Source organism: Branchiostoma belcheri, unplaced genomic scaffold (assembly GCF_001625305.1).
Source record: "Branchiostoma belcheri isolate BF01 breed outbred unplaced genomic scaffold, Haploidv18h27 scaffold19, whole genome shotgun sequence".
In the NCBI taxonomy this organism is placed as follows: Eukaryota; Metazoa; Chordata; class Leptocardii; order Amphioxiformes; family Branchiostomatidae; genus Branchiostoma; species Branchiostoma belcheri.
In genome coordinates this window covers 3,327,237-3,344,338 of record NW_017803379.1, presented here as the reverse complement: position 1 = coordinate 3,344,338, position 17,102 = coordinate 3,327,237, and the positions used below count along the sequence as shown (strand labels likewise).

Sequence of the window (17,102 nt, the reverse complement as noted above, 5' to 3'; positions counted from 1 at the left end):
CAATACAAACATGTTTACCTATGTGTGTGTTTGTTTGTTTGTTTACTGCCTTTTGTCATATGCAATGAACCGATTGCTATATTGATATATTGCTACATTGTCAAAAAGCAAGTTTTATTTAGCATCACAAAGGAAATGATATGGAAGTACAGTTGAAAGGTAATATCAGCAACAGCAATAGCATTAAAACATCACACATGTTTAAAAACAAACTATATCTAAACGCCTTTCTTGGGTATATTAGAAGTTGGATCTATACACCACATAACATAATTGAAAAAGCCACATCTATGCAAATTCAAATCGCCCATAGTAGACTGCAAGGGAAATAGCTGATACCTTAAGATATGCTAATGTTATACCATAAGTGATATTTTGCAAAGCTTTTGTCTTGATGCTGTATGTCTATTTTATAAAAACAGAGTTATAGACATTCTATGCCTTACAGTAGATCACTCTTACTGTACTCACTCTAATTACAGCAGCACACTCCAAAAAATTCCATATTCAAAACAGTAATGCATTGCCCTAAATATAGTAATTTGGTCAAAACATCAAATGATTAAGCCTTACTTACCATCAAAAAAACATGATAGAATTTTCACTGGTTAACGTTCAACTTCTAGAACAAAACCACTACAAGTACTTATGAAAATCTTACATTACACATGTCATTGTATGAAATACATACTATTACGTAATCACACATAATTTGGCACTACCAAACTGCCTGTATTGCATTCTTGTTTTTTATAGTGTATACAACATGACATGATGGAGATAAATGATCATACATTACATTGACACATGGTGAATCAAACATCCAAATGTTCTCATTGTTGTAAAAGATTAGAACTAGAAGTTGCTGTCTAACATTAACTTTCATGATTGCACTTTTGCTGAGGATGAAGAGAAATTCTAGACCTACTCACTTCAACTCAAAACATGACATATAAGTTGAAATAAAACACTAGCTTGCAATATTACAATACTTGCTTTTAACTAAAATTCTGCTAAAGTATTTTAGCTGACAGCTTTTTTCCAGTGTTATAATAAACGTCGTAAGTTGTCAAACTGTAAAAACTTTAAGAATCTGACAATAACCACTCAATTGAGAGAGACCTATTTGATATAACTTTTGAAGTTTGTTTTTCAATAGGACCCATACCATGCCAAACAAGCAAAGCAACAGAAAGTGTCATCTTAGCACTGTCACTGTACCTCTTACCAAGGTGTGCCCTCCTTTGACACTTGTCTATCTCTGCTATTCACCTTCAAAATCATCATAAAGAGTAGCCAACGTCATTAAGCATTGAACAAGAAAGAAAACAATCTCTTACAGAGAAGTGAATCATGTTTGTTCCACTGGTGATTCCTGATCAGCTGTTTCTTGTTCAGGTGTTTGGACAGGTGTTTCCTGCACAGGTGTTTCTTGGACAGGTGTTTCCTGAACAGGTGTTTCCTGTACTGGTGTTTCCTGCAAAGGTGCCGGTACTCTGTTTGTTGCCCACCTCTCCGGTAACGGTTGCTTCCAGCCGGCAGGATACAGCACACTGACATTGAGGGGTTTGAAGTAGCCAAGCCTGTGACTGGAAAGAAAATTGCAGAATTCAATATATTGATATTACTAATGTTACATGCACTTGAACAAATTGGAGGTATTTATGACATTCTTCAGATGCTCAAAACTCAAAGCAGAGATTAGAGCTATTTTTCATATTGCACAAAAAATATGTAACGACGTAATTTTGCAGGCTAAAAATAGTCAGGCATGGTAATATGAAAATATGATAATATAAATATATCAAAAGTACTTCAAGCCTTGCTAGGTGGCATGTCACATGGGCAAAATGTATTTGTAGCATGTTGGTTATGTACTTGTTGTTAAAAATACCAAGACAGGATTAAAACGTGTCTGACTTATGATGGGCCCAGAAGTATCTTGCTGAGCTCTATCCTCACCAGGACATCTCTAGGGCCCACGTGAGAACTTGCAGCACTCGTGAACATGGCACTAAAAGCCCCTACATGTTTGACAAGTGCATGCTTCATCTCTATCTATCTCTTTTACTCCCAGATGTATGAATGTCAGGGTCACTCTGCACCACTTTTGCAGCTTTTAGGCAAGCATCTCTTCAGTCAGGTTTGATGTTGAGGCCTTTTAGAGATGCTTGTCAGGCGGTCATTGAACATGTTTTTTTTCTCATCTAGCACGACACATTCCCACACTTTCCCCAACACCGGAGGCTTCATGTAATGGTTTTGGAACACCAACTAAAAGGTTGAGGTTTTGACTCTGCTGGTAGTGGAATTGTTGGGTCATACTTTGCACACCCCATTGCCCCCCATTCAACAAGCAACATTTCCAAAAATTTGGTCAAATGAAATGCAGGAAAGACAGAAGCTGGCTAGAACACTGGTTGGCAATGCTAACATTGTGTACCAAGAAAACAACATGAACTTTCATGCTAAGCACAAAACGACTTACAAGTCTGGCTCTCCGGATGCAGCCAGGTCCTCCCTGGGGACGGGGTACAGGGCAAGGTAGCGCCGCTCGCTGTTGGACGTGTTGTGGATCCCGTAGGCGTTCATCCACCCCAGCTGTGGCGGGATGTAGTCCCACGGGATGAAGGCCTGGCCCGTCCAGCGGCTACCTGTTCTCCGGGCGGTGTACTGCAGGGGAAGTTTTGTCTGAAAAAGCATTTTAACATCTTGTTAGCTTCCATACAAGATTTGATATGAATCCTACAGTCATTTGCTCAAATAAAGTATCAGAGTACTTGTAAGTTCTAACTTACCTCGATCAGCTGCCTGGATCCCTGCAGACGGAGGACTAGATGGTGTCCATATCTGAAGATATAAATAATTCACTTCATGAGAATCAATACATCTGTGTTGGTTCTTTTTAAAAATGTACCATGTAGAGGTTTAGCATCTTCTACTATTTTATTCTGAACTTTGTCTTTGAATCCAGTTGAAGCACTATGGTCATGTAGTTATGGCAAGCCTGAAGTTTCTTCAATTTATCACCCAGAGCATTCAGTCAAGCACAGTCAAAGAAATACATAAATCAATTTAAAGACAGTGCCCTATGCTAATCCATACTATGATAATCCATACTTACGGCCCAAATTCCACCTCTAGGTACCGATCTTCTGGTCCAAGAAAGAAAATCTCAAACACTAAAAGAGAAAAAAATCAATTTATAGTGAAGGGTATTACAAAATGTAACTATGGGGGGATGGAGACTGTACAACAGTCACTTATCATAATAACATTTAGTTTTGCTGTCCCAGTCAAATTTTTCTCTTAGTCAATTATTAGGCAGTAATTTTCCCATTTTACCAGCATCTAGTGTATAACTAAGGGCCATTGTTGGAAAATAGGTCAGAATGTGAAGGAAAGCAGACTTCTTATTAAACAATAATACGACCTAATTATCTTCCACGGAGAGTGCTTTTTGCTTCTTCATCAATCAATTTACCTTAACAACCTCATATCAAATACTTGGGGTAGGTATGATAAACGGATGTCATGTGCTAAATGATACAAACAGCGTAAAATGTTTTCTGAATGAAGTATGTCTCATTAGAGACTAGGCCATACATATCTTTCATTAAATGGGTCACCCAGATAGAACTAAGGGAACTAACTAGGACTGAGCTATACAACTCAAGTGATTCTAGTCCATACAATCGATGAATCAGATGGTCCCTGTCAGCATGTGTGCATGACTTGGTGTGAGGTTATAGGAGCTGGCACTGGAGATAAGAGTACTTTTAGTGCATTTGCAACCTTGCTGGTGGGTTAATATGCTGGAGGGTGGTCACACTGACCGAAAGAGTTCTATTAAAGGGGAGGATCAAAAGTGAGACACAGCAAGCACATTAAATGTAGCGCACCAGCACGGACCTGAATTTCCATGTTGCATCAGCATTTTGGACATTGCACGTCTGCTATGAAGCTATGCACAATACATTATGGGTTTCGCGCAGGTGCATTACGTTCTGCTGATGTGCTAACAGAGTAGTGTTTCAGGGTCTACCTTCGTAGTTCCACAGTTGGTCGAAAGGCTGTCCTGGAGGGCCAGCTGGTGCAGGGTCCACTCCGTAGAACGGCAGATCCATGTTAACCTACAGCAGGTGGAGAAAAACATGACTTGTTTCATGCTTCACCTCAGTTGAAAACGTCTGTTTTACTAGTATCTTTTTTTTGGTCCAGATGGGAACTGCATAGTAGTCAACCACCTGTATTTTTGATAACAGGTGGTTGGCTATTGTTTACTGTCTAAGATATAAAAGTTTAAAACATAATGATCTTGTTTTTCTTCAAGCAAGGTTCAAGTACAGTTGTCCAGCACAACAAGCAGTTTAACCAATGACAGGATGGCAATTTCTGTTAGTGGTGTTGTTTCTACTTTTTTGGAGGTGGGCGGGGCTGTAGCCTCTACCAGGCTTCAGCGGTTGCTGGCAAGAGTAGAAATTGGCCAAGTGGACAGATAGTTAAACGGCAGGGAAGTTGGTTCGCTAAAGGAGTATAGTTTTTAGCTCTGGCAATCTGTCTATTTGGACAATTTCTACTCTTTCACGCCAATCTGAAGCCTGGTAGAGGCTATTTCCACCCCACCATCCAATGGTAAGAGTGATGTATACATACCGTGAGCCCCGGTACGGGCGGGTCAGTGGGGGTGCTCCCCGGCCTCTCCCCCGACTCCAGGCTGAAGTTGAGGGGCTGTGCGATCGGTGTGCTGTTCCAGGTGGTGGTGATGCTGAAGTTCAGGTACGGCTCCATCCTGTGAGGGCAGACAAAACACAGAAATGCTCTTTAATTTAAACACAAAGGGGCGAGTAGTACAGTCTCCTGGCTCCCGGGATTCGAACCTCGGGCCGCCAGCTCACGAACCCAACACACTAACCGCAAGGCTTAAAGGCCCGGACCCACTAGACTGACCAGTTGTGGCGCTTGAACCCGGCTGTTACACTCTATCCTTCTTTTCGTGAGTTTAATAGCTGGGGAGACACTAAACGTAACTGTTTCATTCAGCTGTGGAATGAACCATTCAATAGTTCCGGGTGAGTAGCGAAGTTTGTCAACAAACCGTCCTATCTCGGCCAATTTTTCCTTCCTAGCTCAGATTACAACACCTGTTCTACTCATACATTTTTTCAACGGCATCTTTGTCGAAATGTTCCCAAACTGTACTTTTTTCTTTGTGCAAAACTTTTAGGTCACCTGTAAATAATGAATGGAATGGTCCATAAAGAAGCCAACTTCCGGATATGCTGGGGTCGATTGACTTCACGGGTTTGTGTACACTGCTTGAGTAATAGTTATAGTCCTCATATTATATCACTTATACTAGTATTTTCCCCAATGGCCGTTCAGCACTGCAGAGATCTAAACCAATTTTTTTCAATACTTTACATTGACATTTAATAAGCTATCTTTTCTCTGTAAAGTTTATGGCTATATATGAGTTTATTAATCGCCCTTTTTTTACTGGCGCAGATGTCCTATATTTCCGCACCCACACTAGCCTTAATGGTCTCGCCAAAGCGTCTGTATTATCATTTCACAGTCGGCTTCAACAGCCGCGACCTTTAAAAATGCAGCACAGGGAATTCGTCTCAAGTGGTGATTAATTGGCGAGTGAGTAAACTATCGATTTTGTCATCTGTCGAAAAATCTCCCGGAGCCGGAATGTTGATTGATTTGCAGAACTGCTAAACTAAAACGAACGCTCGCTACTTCTAATTCTTGACCTGTGGTCGATCCATTTTCTTGGGGCTTTTAGAAATTCTTGTTTTGCCATTTTCAGACCAACAAAAAACGTACATTTTGGGGCTCTGGAGGCCTGGTATTACACCCAAATGATCTGAAATTCATCATCAACTGTCAAACTAAGCGAACGCTCGCCACCGGCCCCTGCAGCCTGCCATGCGGTCCCTCTAGGCGTAATCCGGGGTCGAGGGAGAAAACCACCACGGTCTTATCTACCGATATCTGCTGGAGATAAGGCCGTCCGTCTATCGATTCTTGCCGCTTATCACAAAGTCCTTTTACGCCTGAACGGTGACAGATATAACAAATGACATTTTTGCAATCTGGAAAATGCCAAAATTTGTACCAGTGTATCAATTTTCAGGAAAAATATTGATGTTTAAATTTTGTCCAGTTGCCCTTGAAAATATACATGATCATATATGCTTAGATCTGAGCCCAATGCACAATACATCTTTAATTGGCGCTACCAGGAGCGTGATACTACAATTTGAGAAAAAAACATAGTCTGTTATGCAGAAGGACCCCCTCTATCAAAATATCAAGATCAAACCTTTTCGGTAAGATGGGTTGAACGAAATCACATCTCCACGCCTCTTTCAGAAATTGGTTCCTCTACTTTCTGTCAATATATCACCTTCAATGTGAACGATCTTGCAGACTGCGAAACGCCAATAAGGCTCCGAATCGACGACGTGGTTTGGCGGGAAAGTTATTTTATTTTTCCCGTGGGTCGTTAGAACCTTAACTAAAGTGCCGGGGTGCCACCTGCAACGTCGATATAAATGAATCGAAGACAACTTGAAGATTTGATTAAGACGGAGTCCCCATACAGCCGTTTGGAAGGAAAAGCGTAAAACTGTCGCCTACTTCCCTCAATTGAGAAAGCTAACTGTCAGCGTATTCGCTGAGTGCTGCATGAAAAGACTGCTGATATTCAGGATAAAGATATTTCGCCGGTGCTATTTACCCTAATATTCGATATATACACGTACACGTAAAATGTTATTGTCCCAAATATTGTAATGAATTGTATTTAATATCATGCTGCATGTATCAGTGGTAGTCGCTACCAGTCTGGCTACCATTGTCATGCACTGTTGCATCACCAATAAATGAAATGAAATGGTATGGTGTTTTCCTGGCATATCAGAAAGACACATACTAGTATTTGGAAAGACAGATAGACATGCTTCTTTACCAGAAATGCACTCAAACGTGAAGAAATAGCATGAAATACATAAAAGAAGAAATCATAAATGCGCGCCAGTGACTCACTCCAAAGTGGTTCTCTTCCATTCCAAGTTTACCTTAGTGATACGGGCGATGCACATGACAAATGCGCCCTTTAGAATATATCATACATGTTTTTACAGTTTCTATATTTAAAGAGCACTCTTATCATAGATTTATATCCATATGTTCTCATTTCTGTGTGTACCTATAGTCTATCTACGTCAGCATATGGCTTAAAATAGATCGCAAATCAAATGCTGCTGAACCGAGTATCATTGTAAGTGTTTCTCGTTAAGCCAGTTATTCATCATACGTTAGCGCCCCTTGCTGAATGGAGGGCCCGTCCAGAACCGTCTTTTATCCAAAACCACGCTCAGGCATGATTCTGGATAGTCCACGCGTATCCAGAACCGTGCCTGAGGCAAATCTGTGTTCTTGGATACGCGTAGACTATCCAGAACCGTGCCTGATCCTAACCCTAACTCATTCGGGCTTACAGATAGGCTATTTCTGGCCAATTTAGCGGTACGTGCGCTACGTTATAATTACATCGAGTATTAGGTTAATAAAATTCATTTCAAGTGAATATTAAAGGCTCAAAGTGTAAAGTTGAATTGGCTCTAACACTGGCACAGATGTATCGATATTTATGACCTGGTCAGCGTTTTCGTACTTTTGAGACAGCTAAGATAGCTGAAACATTAAGATCAACCCCCTCACCGTTGCCACAACATCTCAGGACCACCTGCTCCCTCAAGTACCATTTATTAACCCAGACATAACGACATTCGCCTGCAGGAAGGGAGTCGGGGAATCGACTTATGTCTCGGTAACTAGGTTTACTTCAGTGTGCCCTGGTGACGCCAAACGGAGAGAGACATGCTGAGAATTGCACATATCAGCAGCTAGATACGTTAGAAAGACAGACACGGCACAAATACGTCTTTACTTTCAGAAACATTTCAAAGTTTTGTGAATGCTTATAGCCCCTTTAAGCCTGTCTTGAGTGATAAGATATACGTTTTCCGACCTTTCAACTACAAGTTATGAAGCAAGTTATGAAAATGTTAGTCTTCAGATGGCTATAGACTAGTACAGAGTACGCGTCATTCTGGTTTGGGCAAGCTCTTTGTCCGGCTCCCTAGTTAGTCCACGAAACCTTCTCTCCGTGGCAAAAACTCCCTCGGCAGCAAATCGTCCCTCGCGGCCGCATATTACTCGCGTCGCTCAGAGAAAAAATAACGCCGACGCCCAACAAGACTGCGAAGGAGGCTAGGAGCCGACGAAAAGCGAGGTTCAAGCAGGATAATAGCTAATCAGTTGGCACGCAATATATAGGTATTGTTTGCAACGTACAACCAGGAATTGAACCTCCTTGGTACATCTAATATTACTGTCAGTGAGGGCCCAACATCAATCGGAATTAGACAATATTGGAATGATTAAGTAAAGTTCAATAACCGAGGTTATATTGAACCACGAACCGGCGTCTTCTTTTATATTGAAAACAATGTCCGACTGCGATGGATCAGCTGCTACTAGAAATAAAACATTGCATTTGTATGAATGAAGACCTTTATTGTACGTACATACCCACTGGGTTAAGTACGGGTCACAACAAAGGAATACATGTAGCTTGTATAGAAGATACACATGATCAAGTTAGCACTGGCATTATAGTGTATTCAGTAAATTCGACTTCTCTTCGGTTCTCTGTGATGGTGAAAAGGTAAGAACAGGCATGTTTTAGGATCGAAGGTTTGTCTAAGCTCATTAGCAATGTGAATTTGTCTGAAAATGTCAATTACAAGTTTACAAATTTATGAAGTGTAAAGAATTAACAAAAAGAATTTTAGTAGACTATGCTAATTAATATTTATTATGTTTAGCACTGAGACTAGCACATTTATTTACTAGTAGTTAGTAAACGAAGACAAAAGACGGACGTATTTAGTGACTAAGAATTACGATGAGTTAATTGGCACGTCACATACGAGAATCGATTAAACCTGGAAGTGCTGACCACCGTACAAAATGTCGGATGTAAGGTTGGAATTCGTAATAGGGAAGAAGAGGCTAAAGAGACTCTATTAGGCTTCATGTATTGATGAATGCATTAAAATCGACGTATGCACATGAAGCGAACTACATGTTTTGCTTCGCCGGGTCGGTTGAATTTGGACTCTACGGCCTGATGGCTTAGTGCAGTAGGACGGGATTATCATTACGGGCTACACCGATAGCCCGAAAACGAAAACGTAATGGTCTAGCTCACAGACACGCCGCGTTAAGTGCAATTCTGCGGGTGTAAACGTATTGTAACGACCCCTACAATGGCACACACATGGTTACATACATATCCTTCACAAACATCCCGTAATGGAAAATCCAGCATTTTAGAGTGGGATAGGGGGAATCCAGCATTGCACATGAGTTAGAGATTGAATTTGACGAACACAAAATAAATGACAAGAGGAAAATCAAGCAACTGCGTCCCTTTCCCGATAAAATTGCTGAGGGAAGAAATATTTAACACCCAGGTCCATACTTTGTTGGTGGTGTGAACAATGAGAAACAAGCTTGTAGATATATGTGCAACCCAAAATGGAGCCAGAAACAACCAAGAGTGTAGTCTCCATGTTGTCAATCCCAGTCGTATTCTACAAGTCTTGTAGAATCAATAAGCAAACTCAGCAGAGTTTTCTTCGTCAGGTAGTTAAAGGGGCGCCGAAGAGTTAGACGTGTAAAGACAAGCCAAGGTGTGTGACAGGTCGTTTGCATAAGCAGTGGCAAACCAGCTGCTTGAAGGGTGGTTATACCGGCTCAACACACCTTGGTCTTATGAGGAGCATAGGCCACTAATGACTGTCCTCAATTAATCCAGCTCGATTACAACGTATAATACTCATAGATAATTCAAACTCTACTAGATATTATTGGATAAACCTACGGAGATTACTTCCGGACGTTTCGAATGACATCCACACAGTACGGCATACAGTGGCTCACCTTTCCCCCCTCGTGTTGACCACCAGCGGTACCGAGATGGAGATAACGTCCACCACTAACAGGAACGCCACCACGCCGACCAGCAGCCGGTACTCCCGGAGCTTCCTCCCCAGGGGAGACTCCAGGCTGTCGTCTGGTTCTACGTCTTCCCCCGGGCCCGTCAGCCGCTCCTCCTCTGGAATCTTGATCACGAACGTGTCCCCGGCACGACCGCAGGCCATTGTCACACCGCGACTACTCCTCAGTGTTCCCGGCGCGCGTATTATAGTGACGTCCTGCCTGCCAACCGTGGGGGAGTGTGTGTGGTTTTCAATATGCAGCAAGGGGAGGATCGATATAGCCTGGCGCGACACGATACTCCCTCGGCCAGGGGAAGCCGGAAGCCCCGATCTCAGAGTTGACTCCCAGGTTCTAATTTATCTCTCGCACCTCAGGGTCTAACCGAGGGGATGGTAAACTTTCCTTGGGGACAGGCTGTCCCTGGAGCCGACGAGCTAGCCTATATATACTGCCCCTCGCAACAGTCTGACACCCAGGCTAGATCGATACGCCTACTTGTGGCTAAGCCTCCCCAAGGAGGACGCTCGAAGGGCAATTACGCACAGGACACCATCTAATCCGACTGAAGAAGATACATGACAAGCAGCAGGTTACTTGAGGGGCGTCCGTCTTTCTCCAATCCCCCTGGGTCACCTCTGAGGACAGGGAGATGTACGATCCCAGCCCGTCTCTCGTTTCATATAATGCAATATAGTTTCTCCTGGTGATATATATTCCCGGTAGGGACGTCTGCCTGTGGAAGAACCGATACTACAAGGTTCCTTCTGCAGCCACCAAGAGGGATTCTCAAAACGACAAGAAAACGTTTTGACAGGTGTTTCTGTTTTCACTGGCTGATATTCGACTGTTATATGGCTTTACATTACTGTCACCACCAGGGTAATATATTCAACCCATAAAATCCATTGAAGACTTGTTTGCCAGGCTAAATGCTGTTTTGAAAAAGGGTTGGCTCATATCCAGCACTTTGGCCCCCACCGTGAGAGCTTTGAGATGTACTTTATTGTATTTGCACGTGCGACCATGTTGAAACACCATATTACTGTATGTCGCTATATAGCTAATTTGCATAGTGCTGTATAGTTGGTTGCAAGTTGTTTGGTTGGTTGTTTGGTTGGTCGGTCGGTCGGTTTGTTAGTGGGTTGGTTGGTTGGTTGGTTGGTTGGTTGGTTGGTTGGTTGGTTGGTTGGTTGGAATAGAAGTGATATGCAATAGAAACATCACAAAGCACAAAAAGCCCCTGTCAAAGGGCCGTCTTTGGACGCAAAGGGATCTACAAGATTGAAAACTAAAAGTAACTCTCTATATATCCAAGGACGTTCTGGCCGGCAGAACAGAGCCTCTCTAGCCCTGCTACATCCCGCCGGTAAACCTGTAAGCCTGTAAGCCGGCACTACAATGGGGGCCAGGAGACCTCTCAGCGCCGTGAGCGCCCGAGGATTTACAGCGATACCTGGATGTAAGAGGGATCGGCTGTTCGACAAATGAAACATGGCCGGGATTAGATAGATGGATGATAGAGACTGATTTTAACGTCAGATCTGCACAGATGAAGAGCCTCAGATCATCCCCTGTTTCACCCTCTAATAACCTCAATAATTAAACTAGAGAGGTAACGTTCGCAAAGAAAATGCATCATGTTTACCTTCACATGGTCTAGCCTAACAAACTACTGCTTTGTATATTCTTACTCAAACACATTCATATACTCTGTCTCTCTCTAGTATACGGCAACCAGCCCGTCGAACCCTGCCACATAATGTAACCCAACACCACAGTGTGCCTACTACAGCACCAGCTGGCATGGTGACAGACGTCTGGTCATGGTGACAGACGTCTGGTCATGGTCATTGGCCTTATGATTTTTTTAGAAGAACAAATAGAGCAAAAACAATATGTTTCCCGTCTGCCAGGATTGCATAGACGGATGGGAGAGACTACAGCTGATGTCAACGTCAGCTCTGCAAAGATGAAATGTCTCGGATCAGCCCATGTTTCACCCTCTAATAACTACTGTAATGAAGTGACGTGAGCGACTCCTGTAAAATCAATCACCGAGTTCCACTCATCAGATTTAGAATATCTCATGATGCTCCCGTGATGTCTGTCTGGGAGAGCACCCCGCGCCACTTCTACCCATCCGTCATACTTACACACCGACACATCTTACACCGGCGGGGTTGTGTTCCTCTCTCTCTGACTGAAATCAATACGACAGACTTCTGATATCGGCTTTTGATGATGAATGGGCGGGATGAGAGCAAAGGTAAAACGGTCGGTCTCACCAAGGAGGTTCTTAGGCCCGCGGAGATGCTCTTACATGCCATAAAGCCGAGTTTATATAAGCGTGCCTTTCATGATGGAAGGACAACCAAACAAAAAATAGTACAGACCATACGGTACTTGACCCTTAAGATTAAGGGTACACCAAACGATATATAAACCATTCTACTTGGTTTTGATGTAGCCTGGTACCCACAGACCCAGCACAGGACGTGATCGTATGTGTTATACCAATTAAGGGTCCACAGTTTTGTTTAAACCAATATTTATTCATGAGAAGATCAAATCGACCTGCAGGCCACTTTTCATTGAGGTCATGAAGGAAGAGGGAAGGAACAAAATGCACAACAAAGATAGTGCAATACACAACATTTGCGTCATTTTAAGTCTTGATACATGCAGTGCCATGTCAAGCCTTGCTTACCAGACTATCAATGTTTTTCCGCCTTAATGACAGATTCACATTGTGTAGTCATGGCGATGGAATTGCACTAAGTTTACCCGGTTTCCAGCAGACTAACTTCGCTGGCAGAAAACACAGTTAGCCATGGGAGTTTGGTGTCTGGTTTGCCCGTACAGTTAGGAGTTCCGCGTGCTCGCTCCTCAGGCGAATTTAATATCGACCCTTCTACGATCTCTTAGAAGGCCTGGTGGAGGCTAGCGTCTGGCACATAATTCTCTGATTCAACAGAGGTTTCATGGCACTCGAACAGAGGTCATACACGGTTTACTACGCCCGGAAGGACACTGGGCTCACCCCATGGTTAACTCACCGTGTAATCTCGACAGGTTTAATCTGCTAAATGTATTTGGCAGAACAGTAAATGTCAGAAACACATCTGTCATTGGCGGGGCAGAACATCGGCGGATCCCTAGACTATTCAAACATCACTTAAAGGGCGTGGGGAAGACACAAACCTGCATGTGTGCAGATCTAGGGTAACGCGAACGAATGATTGTTTTTCGCACTGCCTAAATCATGCACAAGAAAACTGTTACTCAAACCACTGGATAGCGTTTGATCCATTGAAAACTGTCAGACGTTTCAAGTAGCATTCACTAGTGACGGACGAAACGTAGTGGATGCTACTTGAAACGTCTGACAGCTTTCAAACTCCATTCTGCGGCTTGAGGAACTGTTTTATTTTGTGTGAGTGTATCTCATTACCTGGATGTCAACCCTTCATCGACGTGCCTGAATCATGATTTTAGAAAGAATGGGTGCTTCAGGGTCAGAGAATGCATGATGGGTATTTAGAGTTCACTGTTTACTGTCTTACAGTCTCAGGATGACAGTCTCTCCGCGTTAGGACAGGTATGAGACGGCCCCAAGCCTAACAACGTACCGAGAATCCTGACTTTCCGGCCTCGTCAACAGGACAGCAGATACTGTGATGACGACGACTCCTATCACCAACATCGCAGCGGCTGCAACAAGGATATTCCTCGTCTGTGATTTTCCCCGGAAACTCGTCACATGTTGGCGCTTCGCCTCTGGATCTGTCCCCGCCTCGCCCTCCTTGCCCGCCATTTTTATATTTCCCCGTCCTTCCTTCGCAACACAACTTCTTGTCTGGACCTTGGAACAAGTTTTCACCAGGTGATTTATAGTACCTTGCGTATATGTACCTGTTGACAAGCACCTGATTTTGGCCACGCCCCCTTTGGGGGGATGTGTTCCAAATATGGTACCAATACCCCGGCTCTCCTGGGCGGACCGAGCATCTTCTAAAAACCGGCTGGGATTTTGATACTGCCTGTTTTTGAGCTGTTTTCTGATTGCTATCTAGCCTCTACAAGGCGTTGAAAGTGGCTATAAAGAGCAGAAATTGGCTAAATAGACAGATAACATGCCAGGGGAGGCGGCAAATACTCCTTTGGCTTATCCAAATCAACTGGCATGTTATCATCTGTCTATTTGGCCAATTTCTGCTCTTTCCAGCCACTTCTGAAGCTTGGTAGAGGCTAATTGCTACCATGTTCTGATGGGTCCCGCTGTCTACAACATCGGCTCCTTGTAAGAAGGAAGTTGCTTCGATCCAAATTCAGAGATCCATCGAGGCAATCCAGGACACGCGGGCGTTCACCTCGCACTAGAGCTAAATTCAAACGCTCTTAACGTAACTAACGGAGGACAAGATCATATTATAAACGCACTTACTGACTACTGCCGTGTTGCACATGTTAAGATAGGAGGCGAAAGAGACAGAAAATGACACTCAAAGGCGTATGCGCTCAATGCACTTGTTGGAGTGTTGCGCGCGACTTCCTGAGTGAGATGTTTTGAACAGCACACACGTGCGCAGCGGTGTAGCCAGCCAAAAAGCCACGGGTCCTGCCAGGAGGCATTCTAAGAAAATCTCCCCAAGGTCGGCTGTGCAACGCAACGAAATCACATACACATGTCAGTATCAGTAAATATGGAACCCGGCAAAGCAAAGCCATCCCTGTACAATCTCCTATAACCATGGACGCCTACCAGGAACAACAACAACTAACCAACTAATCCGCAAGTTTGAACAACAAACCAAATAAAGAACAGACCGTAGAAAAACTGTTTCAAAACATTTGCCATGAAGTGACTTCAGTGCCACCTGACTGGTTCCCACATTGACAACACTGCCGCCCCACTAACATACACACAAGACTTTAGACCGAGGGTCCCGGCCAGTCAAACAGATCCACACATGACAGAAATACTGATCCATGATGGCAAATACATCAATATACATTTTTATATGCTCCCTATGCTCTTCCCGATTCATTTACGCAGTGTAATTGGTACTTCTCATCCTCTGAATTAAACAGAGATGACAACCATCCGTAGCTTCTAGGGTTATGGTGCTAAACCGTATCCAAACATACATTACAAACACGAAATACTACAATCATACATACCAATGCTAACATAACCTTCTAGACGAAAGTAAAAACAAAATATAAGAGCTGCATTATTATATATAGGTGTACTGGTAACATGCCACTTATTTCAAGATGTTGACGTCAAACATCGTTTATTGCCTCTCATTGTTGATATGTGAGGAATATACAGACTGGGTTGTTTGTTTCGTGGCGATTCTTTAACTTTGAAATCCATTGTTCGCAGGTATGATACTCTTTGATGCTAAGTGAGATGTCATATAACTTAACGCGCTTTGGTAAACATCCGCAGTTTATGGGTAACAAAACAACTCTAATAGAAATCGACAACACGTTCACAAAAGCTGCCAATCAATAAGTTTTTGAAAGGCTCAGGCTGGGGCTACGTGTCTTACACTAAGCATCTGTTGTTTGCGGTTGAGAAGCTGACCTTTGCACGCACTAGACACCCAGCCTGTCCAACAACACATGTGAAAACACATGACTGAACTGGGACAGAAGTCCACTGTACAGTAAAGAGAGGGGGGAGGGGGCGAGAAACTACAGCAAAGTTTGAATCTGTATCTGTATAGCCGGTATAACCGACCTTTGGCGTAACACACCAGCTTCGCACGCACGCACGCACGTAGCGCGGCGGCAGCTGGCTATATGACACCGAACGACTTGTATTGTTACACCTAACCTTTGCACATCTAGTGATGCTGCCTATACTGTACTTGGTGGTAGCGAGTTCCGCTACGATAGTTCTAGTAGGAGGGAGCTAGTTAATACTTCTGTCATCACAACAGCATTCTAGTCATATGTTGTTGTTGCTGTTACGTTATTACGAGGAAAATCTTGGCACTCGGAGTTGGTACCAAAACTCACCTGACTTTCCGTAAGGGAGCGGGAGGTAAAAACGGAAACCGTTTGAAATTCGTGTCAGCCTTCAACTTCAGGAGGACTGTATACGCGGACAGGGTCAAAGCCAGAAACGTCAGCCAGCACTTTCGGCATAAGTTCGTCATACACCGCCTTCTAATACCCTTTGAATGGAGGGAGGGGCAAATTGACCCCGCTTCAGTTCAAGGGACGGGTACTAATATGGCCACTAGCCAGAATGAATTAGCTGCAATGACGCGTGGCACTCGCCAGGTGACGTTGGCACCAGGTCATAGTTTGCGGAGTTACTCATTGATCGAAAGGGCTTTGAACAAAACGTTAATCGTTAACAAGGCTGACGTAAATAGCACAGTTACTATAATTTACGTGGCACAGTTTCCTCACACGATGCCTTTTGTTTCCTGGTTGCTTGTTGTCATTATCAAGTAATCCATTCCTTCGAATTGCATTGAAACAAGTGGTAAAAGTAACTGAAAGTTACTCGATCTAGCTTTGAGGCATTTCAGAACTTCATATGCTTTTTTTTTAGAGAGGAAACATGTGTTTGTGTATGTGGGGGGTCTACATTTGTCAGAAGTGGGAAAGAGTAGTCAAATACTCCATGCAATAAGGAGTAATGTACCAGACATCAAACAAACAAATAGACGGGTTATCTGCGGCCTCAATTGTGGCCAGCATTGTGAGGTTCTTATCAATCTAACAGACTGTAATGCAATGGGTAACAAAACAACAGGACCCTCACCTACCTGTCTATCTATCCTCTGCAATTACATCACCCCAGTTGTACCAGATAGAACCTTTAGTTCTATGCCTGAAGTGGTGAAAGTTAGGATCAGACACATCTGTGGAAAGTCTCTGCATATCCAAGAACGTAGGTTTGTCGCAGGCACGGTTCTTGATACGCGTGGACTGCATGTCTAGAACCGTGCCTGAGCATCGTTCTGGATAAAGCACAGCTCTGGATATAACGC

General features: G+C 43.3%; 1 protein-coding gene across 1 annotated transcript in view; it reads right to left on the bottom strand.

Moving 5' to 3' along the window:
• Window positions 1-93: 93 nt before the first annotated feature.
• The window catches only part of LOC109467807 (DNA ligase 1-like), an 18,752-nt gene continuing 1,743 nt past the window's right edge, over window positions 94-17,102 (bottom strand). Inside the window, exons 2-7 of the mRNA XM_019765870.1 lie at window positions 4,657-4,792; window positions 4,046-4,133; window positions 3,125-3,182; window positions 2,799-2,850; window positions 2,489-2,691; window positions 94-1,589 (exon numbers count right to left, since the gene is read on the bottom strand). Of these exons, the coding sequence (XP_019621429.1) occupies window positions 1,352-1,589; window positions 2,489-2,691; window positions 2,799-2,850; window positions 3,125-3,182; window positions 4,046-4,133; window positions 4,657-4,792 (775 nt within the window). The 3' untranslated portion in view covers window positions 94-1,351. The remainder of the gene's footprint in view (window positions 1,590-2,488; window positions 2,692-2,798; window positions 2,851-3,124; window positions 3,183-4,045; window positions 4,134-4,656; window positions 4,793-17,102) is intronic.